This window comes from Drosophila novamexicana, unplaced genomic scaffold (genome assembly GCF_003285875.2).
Source record: "Drosophila novamexicana strain 15010-1031.04,08,12 unplaced genomic scaffold, DnovRS2.1 tig00000877-arrow-arrow-pilon, whole genome shotgun sequence".
In the NCBI taxonomy this organism is placed as follows: Eukaryota; Metazoa; Arthropoda; class Insecta; order Diptera; family Drosophilidae; genus Drosophila; species Drosophila novamexicana.
The window spans coordinates 2,002,238-2,027,841 of record NW_020824831.1 but is presented as its reverse complement, the minus strand read 5'-3'; the positions used below and the strand labels follow the sequence as shown (position 1 = coordinate 2,027,841).

Below are 25,604 nucleotides of genomic sequence, written 5' to 3'. Positions count from 1 at the left end.
GACGGTCACCGCTCGTTTCGCCGGTTTGGCCGCCAGATTGCAATCTAAATGGGTTTTTTTTTGCTTTCCTCCGTTTTCATAACTTTTGCCGCGGCGGCAGCTTTCAATTTATGAAACACGCTTATTACTTGCCACGCTGCCTTCGACCCCCCTTGGGAGGCAAGTGGGAGGGAGGGTTGTTCGCGGAGGCAGTCCGCTTAACTTGTTTGCTTGCGTCAGGTAACAAAGCAGCCGCAATCGGCCCGCCTCAAGGCCACGCTCCGAGGATCGGGGCGGGGCAGTTGATGTGCGCACCGGTGATCACCGTATGTATACAATTATGTGTGTATGTACTTATGCATGTGCATGTGTGTATGTTCGTTCATGGCCAGCAGCCGTCGCTAGCCACGGCAACAGCATTAGCAAACAGTCAGCCCCGGCTCCGATACCCCGCTAGCGCTTTGGTCCCTTCCTCGCTGCCTCGCTGCCCTCTTGCCGGCTCGCCGCTTGGCCCCGTTGGCCAATTACTCACAACACTTTGGCAAGATTTTTCTAAACTTATTTTTTCTCTCGCCTCAGCCGCTGTTAATTGCATGTGTTGTTTTTGTTGCTGCTACTGCTGCTGGCTGGGTTTTAATTGTGTTTTCCAGGTTTTTAATTAAAGCTTAACTTGATTTTCGTTTAAGTTGCAATTTTAGAGCTGCTTTTTTTGCACTTGATGCTGAACAGGTTTGATTGGCAACCACAGCGCTGTCAGCCCAAACGGGTTTGCCAACACATAGGGATGCCAACGGCAACGACAACGGCAGCAGTAACAACAAAAACAACAACAACTACAACAGCGACAACAACAATTACTTTTGCTATAATGGCTTCTGCTGAGATTTATGTTGCTTTTCTTACGACAACCTGTTTAATTCGGTCTCAGACTCTTGCTAGAATAGGCAAACTGATTTACCCATAAATCTCAAAAACATATAATTATAGGACATACATCTTCCAAAATTAGACTGTCAACATAAAAGCAGGAAAAAACGGCATTTCTGTGTATTAAATGAAATTAAATATAATAAAATAATGTTTAGTTTCGGTTCATAATTTATGATTGAAAAATTGATTGATTAAAGCACACCTCTTTGGATTTGGAAAATGATCGATCTCACACCTAATTACCACAAAGAATATAAACAATTGACTATGAGTTTTGTGATCAATTCTTAGTCTTAGTCTGTGGTCTTAGCTTAGCTTTTCGGATCTCGCACGTTGCATCGTTACCATTTTAATATGATTATATCTGACCTAGAAAGGCGGCATTTTTAGGCAACGTTCTCTTCGATTTTCATTTGTTTTTCTATACAACTCTTCTTGCGACACTTTATGAAATGGCGACAGGGACAAGGGTCTGGAGCGTGGCCAAGTATCCGTAACGTTTGTTGAGGCATGGGAAGATCTTCTTCCGACGGAGCCGTGTACACCAAACATGTTTGTATATATAACATATGTATATATATATATATATGTATATATGTTTATATATATATGAGTGTGCTATATGTACGTGTTTATTTTTGAATAACCGCACACAAAGCCAACACGCACCTATACACATGCACAGCTAACACACAGCGCACAAATGTTATAATTAAAATAAAATAAAATGAAGAAAAAATATATATTGTGAACTTTGTCGGCGAGCTTTAATATGAGTTTGAACCGAATTTCGCTTTCATTTCCACTCCGCCCCCATGTCTAGTGCTGGTCGCTTCCAAGATCGCAAGATCGCGCTCTGCTTTTAAAATGTACACTTGTTCGCTGGTTCGCCAGCCGCTCTCTGACTGCCCCAGCCCCAGCCCCAGGCCGTGTCCCCTTACCCTCAGCGTCCATCGTTAGGGCAATAAAAACCAAAATAACACTATGTAAAAATGTTTTGTGTGTTTCTCTGTGTGTTCCCCCGGTGAGATCTTTGCATTAACTTGACGTGAGAGCTGACTTGGGCTCGGCGTTTGTCTCTTGGCTGGCTCGACACTCGCTCTCGCGGCACTCGCGTTCGCATTCGGTTCGCCAGTTTTCGGTTTTCGTTTCAGTTCAGTTTTTGTCTAAACAAAAAATATTGAATTTAATTTTTTTAGTGTTAGTTGCTCTCTAACAATTTCGGAGTCGTTATCTCGCATGCGCGTCGCGGATTTCAATTTCTGTGTATCGTCTGGTTTTGGCCCTTGCCTTGGGGCCTGTGTGCGAGTGTCTGTGTTAATCCCTATTTGGATTCCGAATCCAACCAACCCTATCCCCCTCATAAACGTTCCACAATCGCGCGTTCCTTAAGCTCCCATTTCCCGTTTTGGCCAATTTCGAGCATCCATCGATGGGACCGTTGTGCGTGATTTGACTGCGCGCGAGTGCCTAGCCACTCATAAATGATGTCGTACAACTTGATATCGATAGTCAGAGGTATTATCGCTAGTCGGGTCGCTGCGACTAATGGCAATATAATCAGTGCTTCATGTATTATGATGTTTAAGACCTAATGAAACGATACAATAACACAATAAAACAACAACAATAAGTAGATAACTGCACCAAATTGACGACGCTTAAATTCGTTATTGTGTGTTTTATTTTTAGTTTTACGAGGGCTCCAATCTTAATAAACATTACGTTGGCCGCCCATAATTTGTATTGATTTGTATTAATAATTGAGCAACCTTATCAACGTCTCGAGTCGGTGAGTTCAATGCAACTAATTCATTTAAGTTGTATTCTAAATGAAAATAAATTATGCAACAGCATTTGTGGTTATGTTAAATTAATAAGTATAAGTGTTGTTATTAATTATTCAATTATGCAACCGCATTTGTGGTTATGTCAACTTAATATATATATATTACTACCAGCTGATATTTCCTTGCTTTACCCGGTCGAGGCTCGTGGAAAATTTAAATCTACCCACTATTGCGAACTGCACGTCACGAAACATAAACTTTCGCTTGACCTTCGACCTTTGCCCTGAATTTTGTGTCCAAATTGGATGAATTTTGCGAAATACTTCTCATATTAATTTTCACAAAGATCTTTCAAAATGAGGTTTACAAAAAAGGTGAATGCAACCCTTCTCCGCCAAATTTCCACAGTTACGGGTGATATTTCAAAAATCGCTTAAACACGTATTATAATTTTATGTTGAGCTTTGAATACAAGTTGAAAGCTGATCGATGGAAATTTACAACCTCGCCTTTACAACCTTTGGCCCACTATTTTTTACCAAGGACGGATGGAAAATTGTAAAACGCATCGCAAATAAAGGTTTCAAGATCTTTGAAATGAGTTTCAAGCCGATCTGACCACAAAATATGTTTGCCAAAATTTCCTGAAACATAATTCATTAAGTTCTTATTAAAACTTCCACCAAACATATTTGATTTTCATTTTCAACCGAGAACACTGGGATTCTACAAAAATTGTAAAAAAGGTCTCAAGTGTATTTTCTTAAAGATCCTTGGAAATTAATTTGAGCAAAGACCTTTAATTATAGGGCCGTTGGGATGTAAAAAATAAGAATGCAAACTTACTCTATCACATAAGGTTAATATTGTTAATATTTCCTAGCCTTACACTTGCACTTGAAACATGCGATTATCTATATCTATCAACTTATAATAATGCAATACATTTTATTTTATTTTATACTTACTAGCGGGAATAACCGCCTTGCCCGGACAAGATCATTTTGACTTTTCCACCCAAATTGCACTCAATATAAAATTCAAATTCTTCATCTTTACTGGAATCCCCAATTAGATCTTGCATAGTGAATTTTCTGCGATTAGTGAATTAAGTTTCAAAAATATGTTTACAATGTTTACAAAGATATTTGAAAATTTGTTTAAAGTCGATAACATGAAATTGGCAAGGTTTGCATTTGAAGTATTAGTCATTAATTATGTAAGTTGGGCTAATTTGGCTTCTGGCTATCGTAACTAAATTACTTATTTATATTTTCTTTTCTTTCTTTCAGTTTTCAAATATACAAATACGAAGACTAGATCCTTAACTTCGATTAGGTAAGTCTTTCTAAAACTAGCGCTTTGGTTCGATAAATAGGAGCAGATTTTGGTATGACTTTTGAATAAATTAATTGGGCACAAGATGGATTATATAGAAATAGTGTGTAATGAAATAGTAGCGCCGAGCTCCACTTCAGTCTGAGCATGATTTAAGCTCGGGCCTAGCCCAGCTGCTCGTATTACCTTTTGATTTTATGGCCAAAACAATTCGATTGCAGGCAGCAGTGCCAAGGGAACATTATTGTAACATAAAGTGGCCAAGCTCCATGGCCCCGTTCCCGACTCACTCCGTGGCATTCCGCCTGGTCTGTCCCCGCAATAGCTATAGCAGTGTAGCAGTGTACAGGGCGTTAAAATGTCCAGCAAGCGAATCGGGCGGTATTAAAAATGGCAATAAATAAAGTAAAGTACGGCGAGTACATGATTTCCCTGTTAAGATGCCACACAGGACGAGGACGCGAGTGAGAATGACACTGGTTGGGCGTGGCTGGGGCACTGTCCAAGCGGGCCAATTGTGGTAAATCGGAAGTTAAGCACGGCAATAAAATGACGCAATAAAAATCTATGAATGACACATTAAATCAATTGCCAAAAATCACAAACTCGCTGAAAAAGTCGCCGATGAGTGGATTTGTCGTGGGGTGCTGCTTGATATGCCGCTTGGGTGGCAGCCAATCATAAATTCATTTCAAAATAAAGTGAATTTTTATGGCCGTGAGAAATCGGACAACTGGGCTAATTGCCAATCAGGCTCTTGGTTCAAAGGGCGGCCGATTCGACCGAGCCACTAATCAGTCAGGTGCACCATTACCGCCACAGTCAGTTTCGGCAGCAGCCGCTCCTTCCGATAAAGCGATGCATTTCAAAATCTTGACATTTACAGCTGTGCTTCCATTGTTTCGTCGAGTTTTTTAAATTAACTACGAAGAATTGAAGACTGTTACGACTGGCTGAGCAACCTGCTCGCGCTCTTCTAGCTGGCCGAAATTGTTTACGACTTTCGCCAGAACAAAGGGAAAATCATGCGCGACAGCGAGAAACATGAAAAGCAGCCAAGTTCCACTTATGAAGCCATAAAACGGACACAAAAACAGGCAGCCAACAACCCGCTAGTTCTTTATCGGTTGGTTGAATCGGGGGCAGCAGTCCGTGTGGCAGCTCCTGCTGCCATCAGACAGCCATCGCAGTTGACGATCAGCAGATCAACACAAGGGCAGGACATGTGTATTCCATAATTATGAAGCCTCGACGCAAACGGCGCAGGTGAGAGAGAGTGTCGCTTTCACTACCCGGTGCAGGGTGAGATTCGTGGCCATTTTTGATGACTTCATTCGTTTCTCCTCTGCCTTTCTCTGCTGGCAGCAGCAAGTGGAATGTTTATCTGCGTGTCCCTCTGCCCGTCTGTTCTCTGGTCACATGTTGACCCTGTCTGCTTTTTACATGTGCATCCGCCAGATACAACAAGAATCCCTTGCCTGTGTATAAAACTCGTAAAATATGTGCACGTCAACGCGTTTCGTGCTGCCTTTTGTGCAGCCATTATTAAAATTCAGATTGTGGCTTTCTACTCGCATGTCTCCATCGGACCGGTTCGACTTGTTATCTCGAACCCGCCTCGTCGCTCAGCTGGCTAATCGAACGGCCGCTTGCTTGGGTGTGGATTCGGGTTCTGTGTGCTCCTCACTCCAGCTGAGGCCGCAGCAGCAGCGACAGTGGTTGAGAGACAAGTAAACGTGATCAAAAACGGAAATATTTCTTAATCCAAGCAAATGATTCTTAAGTTTATCCGAAAAGTATTCAACATATATTTTGTGTAGCATTATTAAACTTATTAAACCCTGAACCACGCATCGAGCTGGCACACACACGCTCACACTTTGATGGGCGAACGCTGTGGCATTCTTGATAGATTCGGTGTTTATAGTCCGATCTATATATAATTCTCAGAGCATAAATATGAAACTCAAAATTATGTATATACCAAAGCGAAAGGGTCTAGCTTGCAAAATGAATTGAATTGAACAGGGGAGATAACGTGAAGTGAAATATTCTTATATAGTATATAGTATACGAGACCCTACAAACCTGTTTAACACCAATAATATATATATTATGTATTGTATATTTCAACATGAACAGTTTACATTTTCCGAAATTACAAAAATTGCCCTTCGATTTTTCAATTCTTCCCATTGTTCAGCGATTCGCCTCTTCAACTTCACATGTGCCCAAATGAAAATTAGCTTGGGGTCCTCGTCATCTTACTCAGCCAAAATTCTAGGAACTCGAAGGCATATCACGTAGCGCCTTGCAGAAGTTGGGAGGGGGAAACAGCGAGACAACATCAACAGAAAGCAACAAACGTGGACAGATACAATATTAAAATGGAAAATTTATAATTCAATTAATAATGTCAACGAAAACGACGCTCTGACTTTAAAAGACTGCCAATGGTAACGCATCCAAAAGAATTTCGAACTCGAAGTTGAAATCTCTTTCTTATGCACTCGCGTATTCATGATATTCAGGAATGCGGTTCTGTCTGCGTTATAAGCAACAACACAATGGTATACATTTATTTCATTTGTTTATAACCATATATAACCTTTCTGGATATTGCACATTATACGTTTGTATTTACATTTAAACACATACATATGTGCACATACCGTGGTGTGTGTGAATCTCGATTACTGTAACGAGTGTGCGAGCGCCAACTTTGCGTGTATCTATAGATACGAAATCTGTACACGAGGCACGGGGCAACGGGGCAACGAGGAAACGGGTGTGGCCAGGGGGCGAGGAAGGCCACAGTAAATTGAGAACTCATTGAGTGAAGGCAACGACCCAAGAGGGATCGATATTATGGCAACCAGCACGCGCGTTCAGCAAACCGAACAAAACAGGCGAACAGCTCGTTCTTCGTCCTGGCCCTCTCCACCCTCTCCACCCACTGTCCCATTGGGGTTGTATACTAAGCTACGCTGGGTATGTATCTGTGTATGTATCTGTGTTTGTATGCTCGAGCGACAGCGTCAGCAAAAGTGTTTTCCAGCTCGGCTGAATACCGTCGGCTGTTCGACAGCTCGATAGATTTTCTGGGGGTTGCTGTTGGCTATCGCTTGTTCGGCTGAACTTGAGCGGCCATGCCATTTTTATCCCCCACGCCCCTCCATTTTCCATTTTCTGAAATCTTTGAATGCTTTTGACTTTGCTTATCGCGGTTACCCGTCGCTTGTCGGGGTTGTTCAGTTCTAGTATTCAGCAGCGGCGTCGCTGTTGGCGTCATCACAAGGGCAGGGCAGGGGTTGGACATGCGGGGGTTGCCAGTGGCCTCCACGTCGATACAGCACAGCTGAAATTAACCTTTAGGGAGACGTCCACGGAGCTGGAAACGCAAGAAGGGAGGCACATGCTATTTGAATAAATATTTTGCTGACTTTGGCTGCTGTTGTTGCTTCTGTTGCTGCTGACGGAACGGGGCAGCCATGTTGATGTGTGTGGGTGGCTGTGTGTGTGTCTAAAACGAGCAATAGAAGTTGGCCTCGCTAAATGTGTATATGTATGCGTGGGTGTATATCATTGAAAGCTATTTGGCTATGTAACTACTCTATGTGTAAATTATGCTTATGTAAATGAGCTAGTCGCTTTGTGCTGGCCTCTTTGAAAGGAAGGCAGAGTCCCCCAGGGTTCCCTTACGAACTCACAAAACAAAGTAAAAGCAACAAAGTTTCCATCCCCCGCTGTGCAAGATAAGAAAATGCCGAGAAAGTTGATGTTCCTCTGGTTCTCTAACCAGACCCATAGAATACACTAGAAGAAGAAAAGAAAAACACACGCACAAACACAAAATTGATGATTTCACTTATTTTGGCAAAATGAGTTTTATGTGTTCCCCGGCTCCGGCTTCGTATTTTCAGCTTAGTGAGGATTTTTGAATAAAGTCGAGAATATTTTGTTGGGCAATCTTTAACAATTTTAAAGCTAAAATACAACTGAAATTGTTTCGTTAATTTGACATATAATATTTGGTCTTTATCTACAGATTTGAATATTAACATGCTTTTGACACACAATATTCTAGTCCACCGATAAGCTCGCTGTTCATATTTGGTTTCGGGTATACGACAATTAATTTGCCATAAAATCTGAATGGCATTTGTTTCGTCTGGCATACTTTGCATCTCGTGTTCCCATAATTTATCACACATTTACACGAGTGCAGTAATTTGGAGGTGTAATGAAACTGAGATGCGACGACCTAAGGTCTGCACAGCATAACAATCTGCAGATGGGTATTCGAAGTCTAACTGGTGTCCAATTTAATGCCCATAAACGTGAAATTAACATCTTGTTAAACTGAATGAGGCTAATTAACACCTTCGGCCACTGGCCATAAACAAAACTAAAAACTAACAAAGCAGATATTGTTAATTAAAGAGCTAACACACTTTTCCACACTTATTCCAATGATAAATGTTTCACTTCAATTTCAATACGCATTTCCCTATTCTTCTGTTTTTTGCTGTTTTTATAATTTTATTCATTGATTATAATCAATTTCTTTAATAATGAAGAATTGTATCAGGTTAAGATGAAGATTGACGCAGGTTTTAGTAACTTTTTTATAATTTGTATTCTTTATTATTTAACTAATTTATTTAGAGTACATTTCCATTGTAAGCACCACAACTTAATAAATGCACACGGGAAGCGTGGGAATCTAATGCTCTGTTCGGAAACCTCTTGATGGCAATTTGTATGCCAATAGATGCTTCAAGATTAGCCATTAAACGACGGTACGGCAACTCGCTTGTGTTCCATGTTCAACAGATTCAGCATATTAATCGAGCTTAATGGGCAAATGGCCCAAGCGGCAAAGGGTACAAGAGTCAGTGCATGGACTTTGAATTCTCCTTTAAGCCGACAGCCCAAAATGGAGCATAACAGATCATATTAAAACTGAGATGAAACTTAAAGCTCGATTTGACAATAAGTGTGCCAATTTTTATGGTTGCGACTGTGGTGCTCGCCTCTGCTAGCTTCCGCGCCCCAGACTACGACGTGTGGACTAAGTATAATGAATTATTTTATATGGCCGAAGGTCGTTGGAAATCATTGTGAAAGACGAATGACTCGCATGGGCCGACTCCAATATGGCACTGGCAAAGGGATTTGATTGATATTTATGTAAAAGTTCGGGGCCCATTTCCTTTGATGGTAGCGAATAACTGAAGGCGACTTAATTTCGTTCTTAGAAGCATTCACAATTCAGTTTTATTTGCATTTCCATGGGATCGGCTTACTGCGCCATTAAGCGAAAAAGTGTTGTTTTAATATAAGGGGTGTTTATTTCTATTTCACTTTTTATTAGAATATATAATACAATCTACATACAATTACTTGTTGCATGCGACTCACTCAAAGAGTTGCGGCTCATGCTGATTGTCAACCCCTGCCCCTGCCTCTGCCCCTGCTCCGCTGGCGCACCCTGTACGTCTGTTTGCTTGTCGTAAAACGCTTTGCTGGCAATAAAAGCAGTTAACTAGCTAGATTTATTGTACTAAAATATTGTTTAAGTACACAGTAAACAAGAGCAACAGCTACTAAAACTACGTTGCAAAAGGTATAGGAACAGATAGACACGGACACGGAATTTTTCAGGTGCTTTAACTTGCTCTCTAATTGCTCAATTGAAGTTAACTGTCCAGCATAAATAGACATTAAAATCTTTTACTGTAACACATCATAAATCAAATGCCATAAAATTTACATATATTAAGCTAACAATTATAAAAGATGACTGATACAACAATCTTTCAACGTATTTTTTATTGGAACATTTAAGATAGTTCACTTAACTCGAGATTTAAGGACCTGTAATAATATATGTCAATCTTCTAAATCCGTTGTTTGAATCCTCCAACTGGAAATATTCAAATAATATTAAAGGTTTATATTATACTCTATTTATAATCAGTTATTAAAACTTTAATGCTGAATAATGTTTGTTAATAATAACAGACGCATTCAATTTAACCTTTGATTTTAATTATGAGAATGGGTAAGTTCCCATTCTTGATACGATATGAAAGTTATTAATAATAAATCGTATTGCTCTTCATTCGCTGTCACTAACCGCCTTTTTGATACTATAGAAAGCTTGCTTGTTAAACTACCGCCAAATTTAATTTTCCTTAGAGATACAGAAAGTTTTAAAAAATAAATTATGTGTATTAGTGTTTTCCCGATGTTGTTTGCATACATATGTAAAAGTAAATTAGTAAACAGTAAATTAGTTCTAACTGAACTCTAAACGACGCAAGGATTATAATTAGGGATGTTTTTCAAAATTAGTTGGCATTCTACAATAGAATTTTATACATTATCAAAAATAGGCAGGACAAAGGCTACACTAAACAGTAAGACAAGAATTGACAACTGAAGAGAACTGACACGACTGCACAAAGACAAAACGTGAAATGGGAACCCGGGAATTGTTTAAGGGGCTGTCGCCATTTTAATGCAGCTTGTCACATAAACGACAATGCTTCGCCTGACAGAATCTGAGTTGTAACAACATATGCTCTAGAATTGTATCTTAAAGATTTCAAAGGTGCCTCCACCTCTTTAATATTTCAACAAAATGTCTCGCATCGTAGCTGTCAGTACGATATTCCACATTTCTCTGTATCTTCGTGTTCATCCCTTTTCGGTTCTGTGCTTCTCTTTCTTCTGAATGTGGAACATGTGGGTTTGTGTGTGTTTCCTTTCGACTGGCGTCGAATTGTGTTGTTTTTCGTTCTTGAAGCAAGCTGGCTTTTTTCTTATGAATACCAATTGCCCATACCCGGCTGGAGCAAGTTTTTCATTTTCATAAAAACAGGATTGAAAAGGCAAAGCGAGAAACTTGTTCGATGCCCTGGCCCAGCGAATGCGTTGGTTTCTCCGCATGTTATTTAAGACTGGGTCCCATATTGCCTCTGACTTCACCTCCGACTTCGACTGCGACTACTCATTCCGAACTGGAACCAGAAAAACCACAAGATTTTTCTTCCACGGCCCAAGACGGTAATTTTGATCTCTGTTTGCACAGTTTCCAAGCTGTATGGCTTATCTAGATTCTTCGGTTTCTACTCGTTGTGCGCCTTACACGGAAAACAATTTAAGCCAAAAGGGTTCTGGGAATAAAGAAATTCAAGGCAATTAAAAAAGCATCGCTCCCATTGGGCAGCTGCAGACGCTAGGGACAGCCAAAGTCGCGGAGTCTCATAATTAGCTGGGAAAAAGATCGTTTAGTTTTGGGATAGGGAATGTGACTGGGACGGCGCTGGCGACTAGGCCCCCTTAGCCGGAGGTGCTGCCCGGCACTGAGTAGTGATGTGTCTAATTGGATAACACAAATTTCATTTAATTCGTTCGCAGCATCTAACAGACCACCAAAAACCCGATTTTTGTTTTTGTCTCGTCTGCTTTTTTATGATAGTAAATGCCAATGAACTTTTCTCTCACCATAACTATTGTGTTTGTTTAACTATTGGCTGCCGCCTGTTTCTACGGGAATTCTGTGTCTGCTGCTTCTTCGTCATATTGCATGTGAATTTATTTCAAATGATCATACTTGTTTTCGTGGTAGGTTTATAGTTGTTTGAATTCGAATTTTTTAGTCGGAGCGGGTCAACATACATAATGAAGCCATAAGCCTCCATTGCGGCCATAAACCCATTTGAATATTAATTCTGTTAATTAACTTATTCAAATAGGAGCATCGTTAAATATGAAAGAAACTCTTTTTATTGCGTTCCCTTCATTCTTTGTTTGAATATTTTCTTTTTTTTTTTTGTGAGCGCCTTTTTTCAGACTACAAGAGAAAACCCGCGATTGAAAGGCTTCATTGTTGTTGACTAATAATTACAACTTTTTAAGCGTAAAGCAATAAAATAATAAGACATGTATGTGCACATACACACACATACACATCTAAAAAGGATCTTCATTTTATAAAAGTTGTCAATTTATATTCTGTAAGTAAACAACGTGAACTAACGTAATTATACCATGGCTGCTAAAAAAAAGTCGGTAGATCGGTTCACATTTCAAACTAATTCTTCGCCTTAATTTTCGGTTTTAAAACTAGATTTTCCAGTCACCAAAACTCTATATTATCTATATTATCTAAAAACTGCATCTAACACCGAAATCTAATTGTATAGTTCCCCTTACTCTCTTTAAAGCAGGAGAATCATTAATACAAATTTGAATTAAATCTGTATTTGATCCATGTCCCTAAATAGACTGCCACCAAATGTGGCAAGATAAATGTTTAGGTTGGCGCTCAAGCGCTTATGTTTTTTTTTTTTCATATACAAATTTTGTTAACCAAAAAGTTTTTACATAATATTGCTTATTTTAACATGAAATGCGACAGACTGGGCAATACCTTACTACCTGGGCAATTCTGTATTAAAACAGTTTAAATAAGTCAGAAAAAGTCTTCTTCATTATAGGGATAGTATCTTAAAAAGTTATTCCTATTCAAATTTTGCGACAGCATTTCATTTTGCTGTATGTACAGATGCTAATATGTATTGATTTGCTTTTGTATGTAAGTGAAGTAAGCAGTTGGGCGGTTGGAAGTACAAATAGAGTTGACTTTGACCCCAAACACAGCTCAAGGCAATGCACACGGCAATAACAGCAACAACAATAACAACAACAATAGCGACAACAGCATTGGGAAGTGGAAGTTGACGTTGAAGTGTGAGCCAACTATTGCACAATGCAAATGCGAAACGAGGAAACAAATTTTACGACGTGTTTGACGGCTGTCTGTTTGTCTGTCCCTCTGTCTTGCTGTCTGTATGTTTGCCTAGGTCGTTGCTCACTTCCGCCCTCCAGGCCGTCCAGACACCATGCACCCCGTGCTCTGCGCCCTGGTTGGCTGTCGCGGCAGTAGCAACTCCGTCTGGTCCGAATGCATTATTACCTGCCGGGTGTCAAACACAAACAAGACGTTTGCGCCAGCCATAAACTCGTAAGATGACCTCTCTGGACAGGCGCAAGGACGGAAACATTGCTGCCACGTTGCTGGTGTCTTAACCCTTAAGTGTGCGGCAAAAATTAACGTCAAGCGGCGCCTGCAATATATCGCAGTGGTGGCATTGTCTACTCCCGATATTACTTCCAATATTCAACATTCTCTCTCTCTTTTCAGCCCTGCTCACGTTAATTGTGGCAGCAACATCTAACGAGATCACACTAATTCCGTCAACGGTAGCAGCGTCAACGGGAGTCAATCACAGCAGTGGCGTCCAGCCAAAGCCATATTGTTGCGCCGATAGCGGCGAGTGTCTCCCCCTCCAGCATCAGCTCCCAGCCACCAGGTAAGCACTTGCCCCTTTTCATCATAAGAACTTTTACGCCTCGACTTGAGTTTCGAGTGCTGTAAGTGCTGTAATAATAACATAGAAGTAAGTACAAGTAAGATCCACTACAGTCCAGAAATGATGAGAGTCAGAATATGCACGCTTTGGGCTACATCGAAATCCCATTAGTAGCCTTCTAAATGGTTTAGTAATTTGACCCGTTTCTTTAAATCTGTATATATCCTGGAACGTTCAGATTCTAACAATTTGATCCTTGCAAAGGCATGCTTTGTCATGTTGTATGCAAAGTTAGTTTATTTTTATATCATGTCTTTATTAAATTAGATAACTTAGCAATTAATACCGCTCGCCATTATTGGAAAAGACGTTAAATAGGTACATCTCTAAGGGTATTAAGTCTTCTATTATCCTCGACTGATTTGTGTGTGTGTCTGCCTGTGTGTGCGTGTGCGTGTGTTTATGGGAAATTTGTATCCTATCATTCTCAACATTTCCCCGCCCTTACAAGTATTAGAGCCGCTTTCTTCCAATAGAAATTGTCGTAAAATACTCATAATTGTCTAGAGTTAAATTCGGCAGTTGTCGAATGGGTCGGGTCGGGTCGGGATGAAACGAAACGAGCCGTGCATGGACCCGTAGATATTGCTTCTTATGCGAGGGTAAGTGGCAAAGGCATGGCAATTGTCTCAATTTGTCTGCTGTCATAAATTACTGTGTATATGTATATATTTATTTAGCTCATTTTGATTAATTAGCGCCTAGAAAGGGGTTGTTTTACTGCTGTGGTATGTTGCGTGTGTACATTATAAAGTTCGAATCGAAGTCGCCTTAAATGTTTGTTGTATAGTTGTTTTTTTGTTGCCGTTGCTTTTGTTGTAGGACCGCCAAAAAAACATCGCACTCCAACAAAAACAATGTCGTGGGGGCCACCCCAGTCCATTCCCATTGAAATCTCGGCCATAGATGGCGCTGCTGTGCGGCAGCGTTAAATATATATATATTTAAATCAGCCCCAAACAGCTAGAAGCACTTTGTTGTTGCTGTGGCACACACTAGAAAGAGTAGAAGCTAAAGAGCGAGAGAGAGACAACAAGATACAGAGGGAGAGAGAGAGCAATATGAAAAGAGCAAACAAATGCAGAGATGTACATGTACAGTGTATGTGTGTGCATGTATGCGTTTGTGCTGGGATGCCGACGTCCTCTTTGCAGTACACCTGCTAAAGACGCAACTGATTGTAATCGATTTTGATTTTTCATCCATGATCTAAGTAAAAAAAAATAAAACCAACAATTCTGAAAAATCATATATTTTTAAGTTGTTTTTTAAGTTGGCGGCCAAGCTCTCTTAAAGTCTTGCATGGGGACACACGTACGTCTGTACATGTGCACATATACAAGCGTGCGCATATTCATGTTCACACACATACCGTGCGTGTGCATAACGCGCGCCGCAAAGAGAGCGACTGACAACACACCACCACCATACACGTACACTGTTTGGCTCCGACGCTCACAGTCTTGAGCGTGCGCATGCGCGAGGCTCTCTTGGGCACACGGACACAAGGCGCCGCGCTGTCAGGCACACGTATCGAATGCCTTTTGTTCACATCTTGACTCTGACTGACTCTTGCCAACGTCCGCCGTCCGCCGTCGTCTGTCGTTTGTTTTGTGAGAGTGAGAGTCGACACCAAGACTCCACCGCTTGGGCTTCTGCTGCTGTTGCTGCCTCTGCCTCTGCTGGTTGTCGCCGTTTTCGCTGACGTTGTCAGTGTAGATTTGTGCTTCGCTCTGTACGGTTGAAGGCGTGCGGGCGTTTCAAAGGCAACGGCAACAACAATTGCGACCAGAGTATCCAAGTAGCCACTTCTACATCGAGAACTTTGACTTAGACACATTTGTTTCTCGCTTTGAAACACTGCTTAAAGCGTTTTAGCGGTGCGCTTCAAAAAATTCGTGCAATAAGGAATCTTTAACACTACAATAATATGAATAATAAAATTAAAATAATGTGCTATTATATATACAGTTTTTTCACTGTTGCGAGCGCCGAGTTTAATTGTTTGTTTTGATCGTAAAATCAAATTTTATGACCAGCAACATAAAAAACAACAAAAAAAAAAGAAACAAATAAAAACTCAACCACACAACTTATACTCACTCTCACGCACTAAAAATTTCGCGCGCCATTTGTGCCGGCCTTAAGCAACTTATAAAAAACAATGCAATAATAACAAGTTTGAAGAGTGAACAAAACGAGGCCTATTGTAAAAGAAACTTGCACTGCAGTGATAAGAAGTGAAGAAAAATCTTGAACATATATATAAAAGAAGGAATCAGATATATAGTATGTTGTTTGATTTTTACAAAAAAAAAAAAATGAAATGAAACTTTGTCGAATTAACCAACTAAAAAGAAGCCCAATTTGAAAACATTTGTGCGAGTTCTGAACACCATAGTCACCCTGTGCTCGTATCTCTCTGACTTGGTTTCGATCGAAACGCTCGCCTAACCAACGGCAACTGTGGGTGGTATTTATGCAATTCGCGCTCTCTTCACCCGCCCAGTGACGCTCTTCACTCTGCGGCTCTCCTTCACACGTAGCGCACTCACTTAGCTTTGAGTGTTGCGTGCGTGTGTGCGTGCGTGTGCGTGAGTACACCAACGACTGCTGTAGTCGTAAAAAACTGTTTTCATATGACTGCAAATAAAATCAAACCAAAACGCAGCAATCAAGCTTAATTATCGTAAAATAATTGATTTAAATTAAATTTACATGCGCTGAAAATAATAAAATATATTTGCGAACAAAATAAGAAATCAACTAAGAAATAAAGGAATAAAGGAATAATTGTTCGGTGGTCCTGGGCCGCGTCCCGCTTGGTGTGTTCGGTGTGTTATCAGTGCCTTTTGTTCCCGCCGACTGACTGAACCGCATTCAAAATAACCGTAAATATTCCACCCCTCCCCCAAACCCCAACCATCCCGCTGGCGTGCGCTCTTTACGACCCCCACGATGTCTCGGCAGTCGGGTCGCACGCCGCTGCCGGGGCTTGGTGGGGGCCACATCATACACATCCACATCCGCACCCCCACCCCACCTCGACGACTGGCGCCTCGGCGGTCGCGTTGCACCACCAGCAACAGCAGCAACAGCAGCAGCAGCAACAACACCAGCTTCAGCAACAGCAATTACAACAGTCCGCGCAGCATCTGCAGCAACTGCATCACCATCCGCACCACCACCACCACCTGCCTCAGACCCAGCCTTTGCATCATCACCTGCAGCACACGGTTGTGTCGTCCGCCTCGGTTGGATTGTCCACGCCAACCTCTGTGCTCCAGCAGCAGCAACAGACGACGCCCACAACACATTCCACACCCACGCATGCAGTTATGTATGAGGATCCCCCACCCGTGCCAATTGTGCCCGTGCAGCAGCAGCAACAGCCGCCCCTTCAGCATCTGCCCCCGCCACAGCAGCAACAGCAACAGCAGCAACAACAGATTACAACCACACCCGTTGGCAGTGCCCTTAGTCCCGCCCAGACGCCGACTGGCCCCACCGCACAGCAAACCCAGCACCTCACATCACCTCATCACCAGCAACAACAACAACAACAGCAACAACAGCAGCAGCAGCAACAACAGCAACAACAGACGCCTAATAGCGTCTCTAGTGGCGCCTCCTCAAGTCTCCAACAGCAACAACAACAACAACAACAGCAACAACAAAACTCGGTGGTGGCGTCAGCCCAAAGTCAAATTGTTGCGCCAACAACGGCGAGTGTCTCTCCCTCCAGTGTCAGTTCTCAGCAAGCAGGTGAGCAGTCGAAAAGTTCACGTTTACCGTTTCGAGTTGCCTTTCGATTATGCTACCTTATGCACTATCCACTCTAAGAAATCCAAAGCTCCCATTTACTATATAAGCTAGGAACTTGCGTATAACTTACAAGCATAAACTTTACGATCTGCTTACATACGAGAAAAGTCAAAGGTCCCTTGAGACTTTCCTAAATATATGATCCATTAAGAATTGGAAATGAATGACTTCTATAAGCTTTTTCTTAATATAATTCACCTGGATGCCGAGCTATTAACTATTGTATAAGACTGGTTACAAATATTATTATTATTTGTTATTCAATATTATTAGTACTATTACTATTTTTTTTTATGTTATTATTATTTTTAATATTCATAGTATTATTTGTAAAATATCAGTAAATTCTATGTAAATGTATGTAGCAGGCAGATGGAAGCATCTTCGATCCCAATAAGTATTTATTTTCTTGATCAGGACGAAAATCCGAGTCGATCTACACTTACCCGTGTATCCATCCGTGTGCATGACTGTTCATCTGGGCAAAACAAGAGATTTAGATTCTTTATTTTAAATTATCATATACCATGCGCAGAACCCAATTGCAGTTGTTGAATATGTCCTTCCATTTTATTCAAAATATTGATAAATATTATAAGGTTTTTTTTTAAATCATCGGTTCAGGGTATCTCCTAGTCGGGCACTCAGAACTGCATACCATTGACAGCAACTAAAGAAAGTAAAAGGTTTTTTTCAAGCAGACAGTCGCAGGCTTCTCCGACCCCATAAGTATATATATTCTTGATTAGCATCGACCGCCGAGTTGATCAAGGCATGTCAGTCAGACAGGCTTGACCATCTCGGAAATTATAAGAGCTGGGTATTTCGAGTTTTGAGCGTTGGTCAGATCGAGCTCGTTTCAAATCAAGTATAAATTGACCCGCTTCCATGAAAGAAAGATATCAAGTTTTTCGATTATATCTCGGAGCTTATAAGAGATGGTGTAACCAAATTTAGAATGTACTTTCTGGTATAGTATACACAGATATTTCACCCCTTGCTTGGTTTCCCCCACAATCATAAACAATGCATTTGTAGATCTATTTATGCCATGGAAATTTTATAAGGATCGGACAATGGTTCCATAGTGTCGACCTAAGGAATGAAGAAGCATAGTCGTAAAGTGTGTGTGAATGTGTTAAGTGTGTACTTGTGTGTTTTTTAGTATGTGGATATATACATAGTAAGTTGGAATGTTGCATCGGTACCTCGTCGCTCAGATCGAGGTATCTCATAGTTGGGCGCGCCCAACTAGGGCATTCTTTGATTTTAATATTGTCAATATTTAATTTTCAGAATTCTATAGAGCTAGTAAATTAGATTGCTTATGTCAGCAGTCTATTAGCCAGTCTTTAGCCAGTATATTTTTTGTTTACTTAGCATCTTCTAAGGTCGTTGGTGCCTTATAAGCCAGTTGTGTGTCTTTGGTTACATAATATCGCTGGGCTTATGGTTATAACTTGTTGGTAAACTTATTTAAATGGTACTGTAAGATTATGAGTAATTCTACCACACTCTGTCTCAAGTATTAACTATATTTGTACAGAAAGTGTTTAGGAGCGTAATGAGGAACGAATACGTTCGTTAAGTTGTTTCATATGACAGCTCGTCAATAACGCGAATATTTCTCTGTTGTTTTTTCTAGATATGTCCATCTCATTAGCGCCAATACATATACCCGCGATCAGGCCCGGCTTCGAAACGGACTCTGCGACGCCCGTTAAGCGGCACGCGCATCCCTGGCCCTACGACAACGAGTTCAACCAGTACCATGCCTCGCCATACTATCTCGATCGGGATCGCAAGCCCATGTTTTACGGTTACCCAGAGACCCAGTTTCAGGTGAGTACACGAGGCCGACAACTACGTTCTATCCGGCTCGAATCGCGCGCCAGTCTCACCAGACTCGACTGCCGTCTCGTAAACAACTCAATGTCAACTTTACGCTTGCCTTTTTTCCCCATTGCCCCATTCGCCCACGTTCGACAAGCAGCCTGCATATTGGCCCAACTACCGTGATCAGCCGACCTCCGCTGCAGCGGCGGCCTACATGAGCGCCACCGACGAGCGCCATGCATCAGTCAGCGCGGCAGCAGCGGCGCGCCAGTCCGTGGAAGGCACCTCTCAGTCCAGCTACGAGACACCCACTTACTCCTCCCCAGGTGGGCTTCGCGCCTTCCCCGAGGCCTACTCGAGCACAGGTAAGTCGCAGGCATTTCCAATTGCCTACAGATCTCTGTCGTTATCGCTGTTCGAATAGATGTTGTTATTGTTGTTGTTGCCTCTGCTCGCTACGAAAAAGGCAAAATGCAAATTGCGACACTGTCAAGTTTGCCGTTTAATTAGCGTATTGCAAAATACCTCATAAATTTATTTGCGACATTCAGCCGAGGTTGTGCTCCTGTTATTGGGTGTGCCACTACACAATAACAATCACTGCCTACCCTAAGTGTAGGGTGTTACTCCAAAAGAACCCTCTTGGGTTGGATAATCGAGCATTTAATTACCAGCACACAGCATAAAAATACGAAATTATAATTTATCGTAGTATATTCATAAATAGTATTTACTTACTTTATTAAGAATAGACGAATAGCTACAATAGATATGCACCCAAATTTGATTAGAAAGTGTAAATAAATTAACGTTGTGTTTTTCATTATTTACCTGCTTTGTTTGTTTTGGTAGCATCTATAAACTACATACGGATATTTTCTTGTAATATACAATATTTTCTCAATTTGAACAAGTCAATAACTGACACAGCTATAGAAATTAATCACAGAGCTGCGAGCACACTTTGTTGAGACTTGTTACTTAATAGTTAATCTGGTTTCATTTGACTCTAGGGACGTCTGGTGGTCTTTCGGTTGGTGCAGTGGGTCCTTGCACGCCGACAAATGCGATGCACGAGTGGACCGGACAGGTGTCGGTGCGAAAAAAGCGCAAGCCGTACTCAAAGTTTCAGACACTGGAGCTAGAGAAGGAGTTTCTCTTCAATGCGTACGTGTCCAAACAGAAACGCTGGGAGTTAGCTCGCAATCTGCAGTTGACAGAGCGTCAGGTATGTGGAGAGTGTACATCAGTTGAAATAACCTAACCTAGCTAAATCTTCATTTTCAACTTTGTTACGTGTGTTTAGGTTAAGATTTGGTTTCAAAATCGTCGCATGAAGAACAAGAAGAACTCGCAGCGACAGGCCACTCAGCAGAATAATAACAACAACTCCAGCAGCAATCACAACCATGCCCAGGCGGCACAGCAGCACCACAACAACCATCACTTAAACTTGGGCCTGAGCATGGGCCACCATGCCACAAAAATGCACCAGTGACCTTTGGACAACAGCAACGCTGGCGCTATGGGCTTTGCCACCTACTAGCATTTAGCCAATCCCAATCCGAATCCCCATCCACAGCCGGACCCCAATCTTAATACAAATACAAACATCAATCCAATTAAAAATGAGATGATATTGGATTTTCCATGTTAGTTGAACGATGAGTCCAAGCAGTACAAATACATATATATACACACATGTATGCATGCGTATCCCAAACAAAACACGGGCTTGTACTGACTGACCCGAAAATGTTCTTGGAGGCGAGGTTGGAGTGTAAGTGGAGGAGGTTGAAGTGGATGAAGAGGAGGCAGGCTGCCCAGTTCAAGAGTTGGTGTCGCTGTTTTCAAAGTTTAAATCTTTGGCAGACCAGGCCAAGGGGAGTTGAAAATGTATGTTTAATGAATTACAATTAATAAATAAGTCCGTTCTTCAAATATCTATAAACAAGCAAATCAAATGTAAATTACCCCGTCTATTAAAGCTGGGTGCGGTAGTTGAATGCGATAGACAGTTAGCTGCATAAAGCATATAGTAAACAGAATCGGAAATATGTATATTTGTTTATGTATTTCTCTTAACTCTCTCATTAATGAACGCGCATACTTATTAATTTTCAACAATAAATATTATATGCATATGTACTATCCATATTAATTATGAATACAGAAACAATTCGAGTAGTAGATTCTAAATGTAAGTGCAGGTTAAATTGAAGATCAAGCACATTGTAGCCCCAGAAATATGTTCTTAATGTGGAACTAATAAATTGTTTAACAATTTTCACAGACAAACTAGTAGCCACAAAGCATGTACACAAACACATAGATAGACACACACACACATGCAGAAAAACAGAAATATACATTTGCATACACACACACACACACCCAAACACAAACACACCGCAATGCAGTTAGACAGCGCCGGAATTATACTTAGCATAAATTTTGTCATTATATTGTTCGTTGTGTCGTGTTCTTAGATAAATATTAAGTTCCTGTATATAAACTAAGACATTAAATCACAAAATGAAAGCACGCGCAAAGTTAGTGAAACCGTTTGTGTTTTGTGAGTTAAATGAAAAACGAAATGAAAACTTGATACATAAAAACTTAATGAAAAAAAAAAAAAAAAAAACAAGTAAAAATCTAAAAACATATGAAACTAGCAATTTAAAATACAGATGTCGAATTCATTTTATTACGAGTATAAATTGTAAATCAAAAGTTTTTTGATGTGTGTGCAAATTTACTTCATAGTTATTGGCGCTTTTGATCTGAAAAAAAACAAAAACAAAATAGTGCACGTAAAGCTAAAGTTAAAACTAAACCTTAAACCCTAATCTAAACCTAAACAAAAAGAAAGAAAAACTAAAGAAGAAATACATTTTAATAATACTTGTAAGAAATATAAGTGGCATCAAAAGAAGTTGAGCAACAATTAATTTACAATACATACCTTAAAGCTATTTACAGTACTTATATATAGTACATACATATGAATAAGGCACATATGCAGACATATATTTTATGTGTATCGACTCAGCTTAATCCTGATATTACATCTAAGTTCAGTTATGTTGTGTAATTATCGAATTTTTGTTAATGTTTTGCTTCATACATTATATATTGTATCATATACATGCATATATGTATAATATCGTATGCCTATACATACATACTTACTTATTAATGAAATTATTTCGCCAATTGCTTTATCCTAGTTCTTGTATTATTATTCTTTCACACCTTTTTCATAAGTTGTAGTCTAAAGTCGGTTATGTTTATGCTTATGTTCGATTATAGTTTGTTTAGTAAATTTTTACATAGCATTAGCAATTCTCTTTTTTAAAAAGTTAATTATTGTGAATAAAATATAAAATTGCAAAAAGATAAATGCAAAAATATACACAATTTCAAATACCGATTAGTATTCTATGTACTTTTTTTTCCTCTTTACTGAATCCGAGTTCCACTTGATTTTATTTGTTCGTTAAGTTACCAAATATGAAAACAGTCACAGATTATTCTCGTCATTGTCTCAAGCATTCAGCTAAATCGGTAGATACACGTGGTTGTCTCTTAAAATTCTTATTTTTATTTTTTATCTTGCTTTTGTTTTAGTCATTTCTTAGATTCGATTTTGTTTGGTAAGTACCGTCGGCCAGTATTAAGGGCTCCACCGCAGCGATTTTCAGAACTCAATGCGATTCAAGGACGACCTCTCAGCATCGAATTTATTCATAGCCTCCATAGAAGTTACTCGAGCAAAGTATAAATTAACTTAGTATTTATCCACATAAGAGCAGATACATTCATACAATAATACTTAACAACGCAACCTTTTCAAACTAAAAAATTGTTAACTAAAACTTTTTTTTTCTCAAATTCTATCAGTTCAATTAGGATCAATAATTTGTTATTCTTTTATTATGAGATTTTCTTAAGTTTGCTTCTCTTCTTAAACACATTGCAGCGCTTCAATAAATTCAATCTAGATTAAAATAGTCTTGTTTTGAAATATGTCATAAGGTTAAATAAACTATTATGTAACTGTGATGTTTGAAGTTTTATTTACAGCTGGAGTAGTGTAGGACACAACACATATGTATGAGTTCTTGTTCGAAAATATAAAATTCACATATTAAACATGTACCTTCTCGATTTATAAAATAGAAGCACATTTAATATGTATGCCATATTATTATTTTAATTATTATCCTGTCACAATACGTAATTCTTATATTATGTTCATAAAGTTAATAGTAACAGATTGGATGTGTTTGACATGCTATCCGTCTATTCGTATATAACATAACGCCCACTAAGGGAGGGCTATAATTAAAAATTATACAAGTCAACATTTTCATTATAGATTAGGGAATGCTTTCTGCAAAGATCGAAACAAACCTTTTGCACCCTCGTTTCCGCCGAAACAACCCAACCTGCTCGCAAAATTACTTAAATCAATATTGTGCAAGCACACCCTCTCTATTCGTCTAATAATTAAAAACACATACTTGTTCTTAAGGATCGGGTCATATACATCGAAGCTATACGAGAACGCATTTTCAATAGTTTGGTGAAAATGTATGGAAGAAAGTTTGAATATTACTTATTTTCATTATTTATTTATTTATTAATGGTCAACAAAACGAGTGTCTTCCTAATTTTTCAATACATTATACATACATAATGAAAATTTAATGCTAAAAGCCTAGTTAGAGTACACACTTTTATAATAGCATCACCGACCGATGTAGGGGTTTTATTTACCAGTCCGGCCAACTGTGCCACTTTTCACAGCTAATTTTGTCAGTGACTCTATTAGAGCCTACTGCTAAGAAGTAGAGAAAAAAGTGTACAAAATTAAAAAAATCTTAATTTTCTATATTATTTCAGAAAATACAATAAATAGGAAAACAAAAAAATAAGAAGTTGTTTATAAAGTAAAGATGATAGATATATAGAGTGTTAAGTAGATGGAATAAGGTGATAGTAATGGGAAATCACAAGTAAGCATATCTGTAACGACTACTGTCCTTGTCGGAAAACAAGGAAAACCGGAAAACATAAATGAAAGCATGTACGACGACATACAGTCTTCATATTCTTGGCAACAAAATCCGTTCTTGCCATGTCCGTCTATCTGTCTTGCTCTAGGTTCGTCGATATTTACAAGAACTACGGACTTGGGATATAGAGTTTAGTTTATTTTAAATCATTGATGGCCAAAGCATAGCTCTATGTATTTGTGCTGGGTTCAGGGTATCTGCTAATTGCTAACCTCTCTCTGTATTGCTTACCCATTCTTAATGAGCTCTGGGTAAAAGGAATATATTGCTTTCAAATCGAACTATCCCCATGAAATATACTAAAATAATATACTTCTTAAGCTCGTTATATGTACATTTTTATCTCGGTATATAAGGTCGTACACACTAGTGTGCGCTAGCATTAAGCTAACGATTATATATTGGGATTTTTTATCAGGTATATAGACACCGTCAAACACAGCAATATTGGTAAATTGTATAACTGATAATCACATCTACTTTGAACAAAACATACAATAAAATATACAAAATATATATGCATATCATTTTTAAAATGAGGTAGATATATTTAATATCCATTTCCTAATCGATTTAACCATTTAGGTATGTCTGTCCTCCCGCTTTTCCGTCGGTCTGTCTGTTGTATGCAAACTAATGCCTCGATATTCCTTTAAATATTAAACAAATTTGACTTTGTTTATTTATTTGCTTATTTTATTGCAAATAGGTATGAGGGTAAATTAGTTTTGTGCAAATGTATGTTATAGGCAGTGTTTCAGCATTGTTGACCCCGTAATGACATATATACTTATATTCTTGACCAGGGCGATGATCTGTCGGAAACTACAAAGTCCAGAAACTTAAATTTGAAATGGTATATATCTTCGCACAAAACACGTAAGCCGAGTTTAAAATGTTTTGTCGATATCTCGTTCCATTGCCAAAATTTCGATAAAATCGGTTTTGAAGAATAATTTAAAAACTATAAGAACTAGATATACCAAATTTAGTATGTGGACTTTTGTATAGTATGCATAGCATAGAAATACTTAATTTTTTGCACTATTTTTTCACCATTCTTCCTAAATTTAAACAGTTCATTTAAAGAAAGCGCCAATGATTTGGATTACACACACTTAATATGATTTTCATACCGTTTAAATGTCATGAATATCGGAATACAAACTTAGAAGTTTTTAATTTCCAATAATCTATAAGTTCCTGCATAAGCAATCTGGAATGCACATTGGGCTATATTCTATGATTTAAAAAAATAATCAAAGCTGAGGTAAATATTTAAAATATTGTATTGACTGAGAAGGACAGAGAATTTTTGTAGTCGAGCAGACTCAACTTCGGCGCTATTATTTGTTTATGGTCATGTGCATTGGTTTTAC

The 25,604-nt window shown here is 39.4% G+C and overlaps 1 protein-coding gene and 1 long non-coding RNA gene across 2 annotated transcripts; one reads left to right on the top strand and one right to left on the bottom strand.

The window, feature by feature from the left end:
* Window positions 1-2,132: 2,132 nt before the first annotated feature.
* Window positions 2,133-22,527, top strand: LOC115764877 (homeobox protein abdominal-B). Its single transcript, XM_030708155.1, has 7 exons — window positions 2,133-2,701; window positions 3,992-4,037; window positions 13,255-13,423; window positions 18,954-19,150; window positions 19,302-19,509; window positions 20,158-20,372; window positions 20,451-22,527. The coding sequence occupies exons 4-7, from the start codon at window positions 18,956-18,958 to the stop codon at window positions 20,640-20,642; spliced, it is 810 nt and encodes a 269-aa protein (XP_030564015.1). The 5' UTR covers window positions 2,133-2,701; window positions 3,992-4,037; window positions 13,255-13,423; window positions 18,954-18,955; the 3' UTR covers window positions 20,643-22,527.
* LOC115764879 lies at window positions 19,519-20,107 on the bottom strand. Its single transcript, XR_004018057.1, has 3 exons — window positions 19,883-20,107; window positions 19,670-19,785; window positions 19,519-19,599 (listed from the first exon to the last, which is right to left on the bottom strand). It is a non-coding gene; the product is annotated as an uncharacterized LOC115764879 (long non-coding RNA).
* Window positions 22,528-25,604: the final 3,077 nt, after the last annotated feature.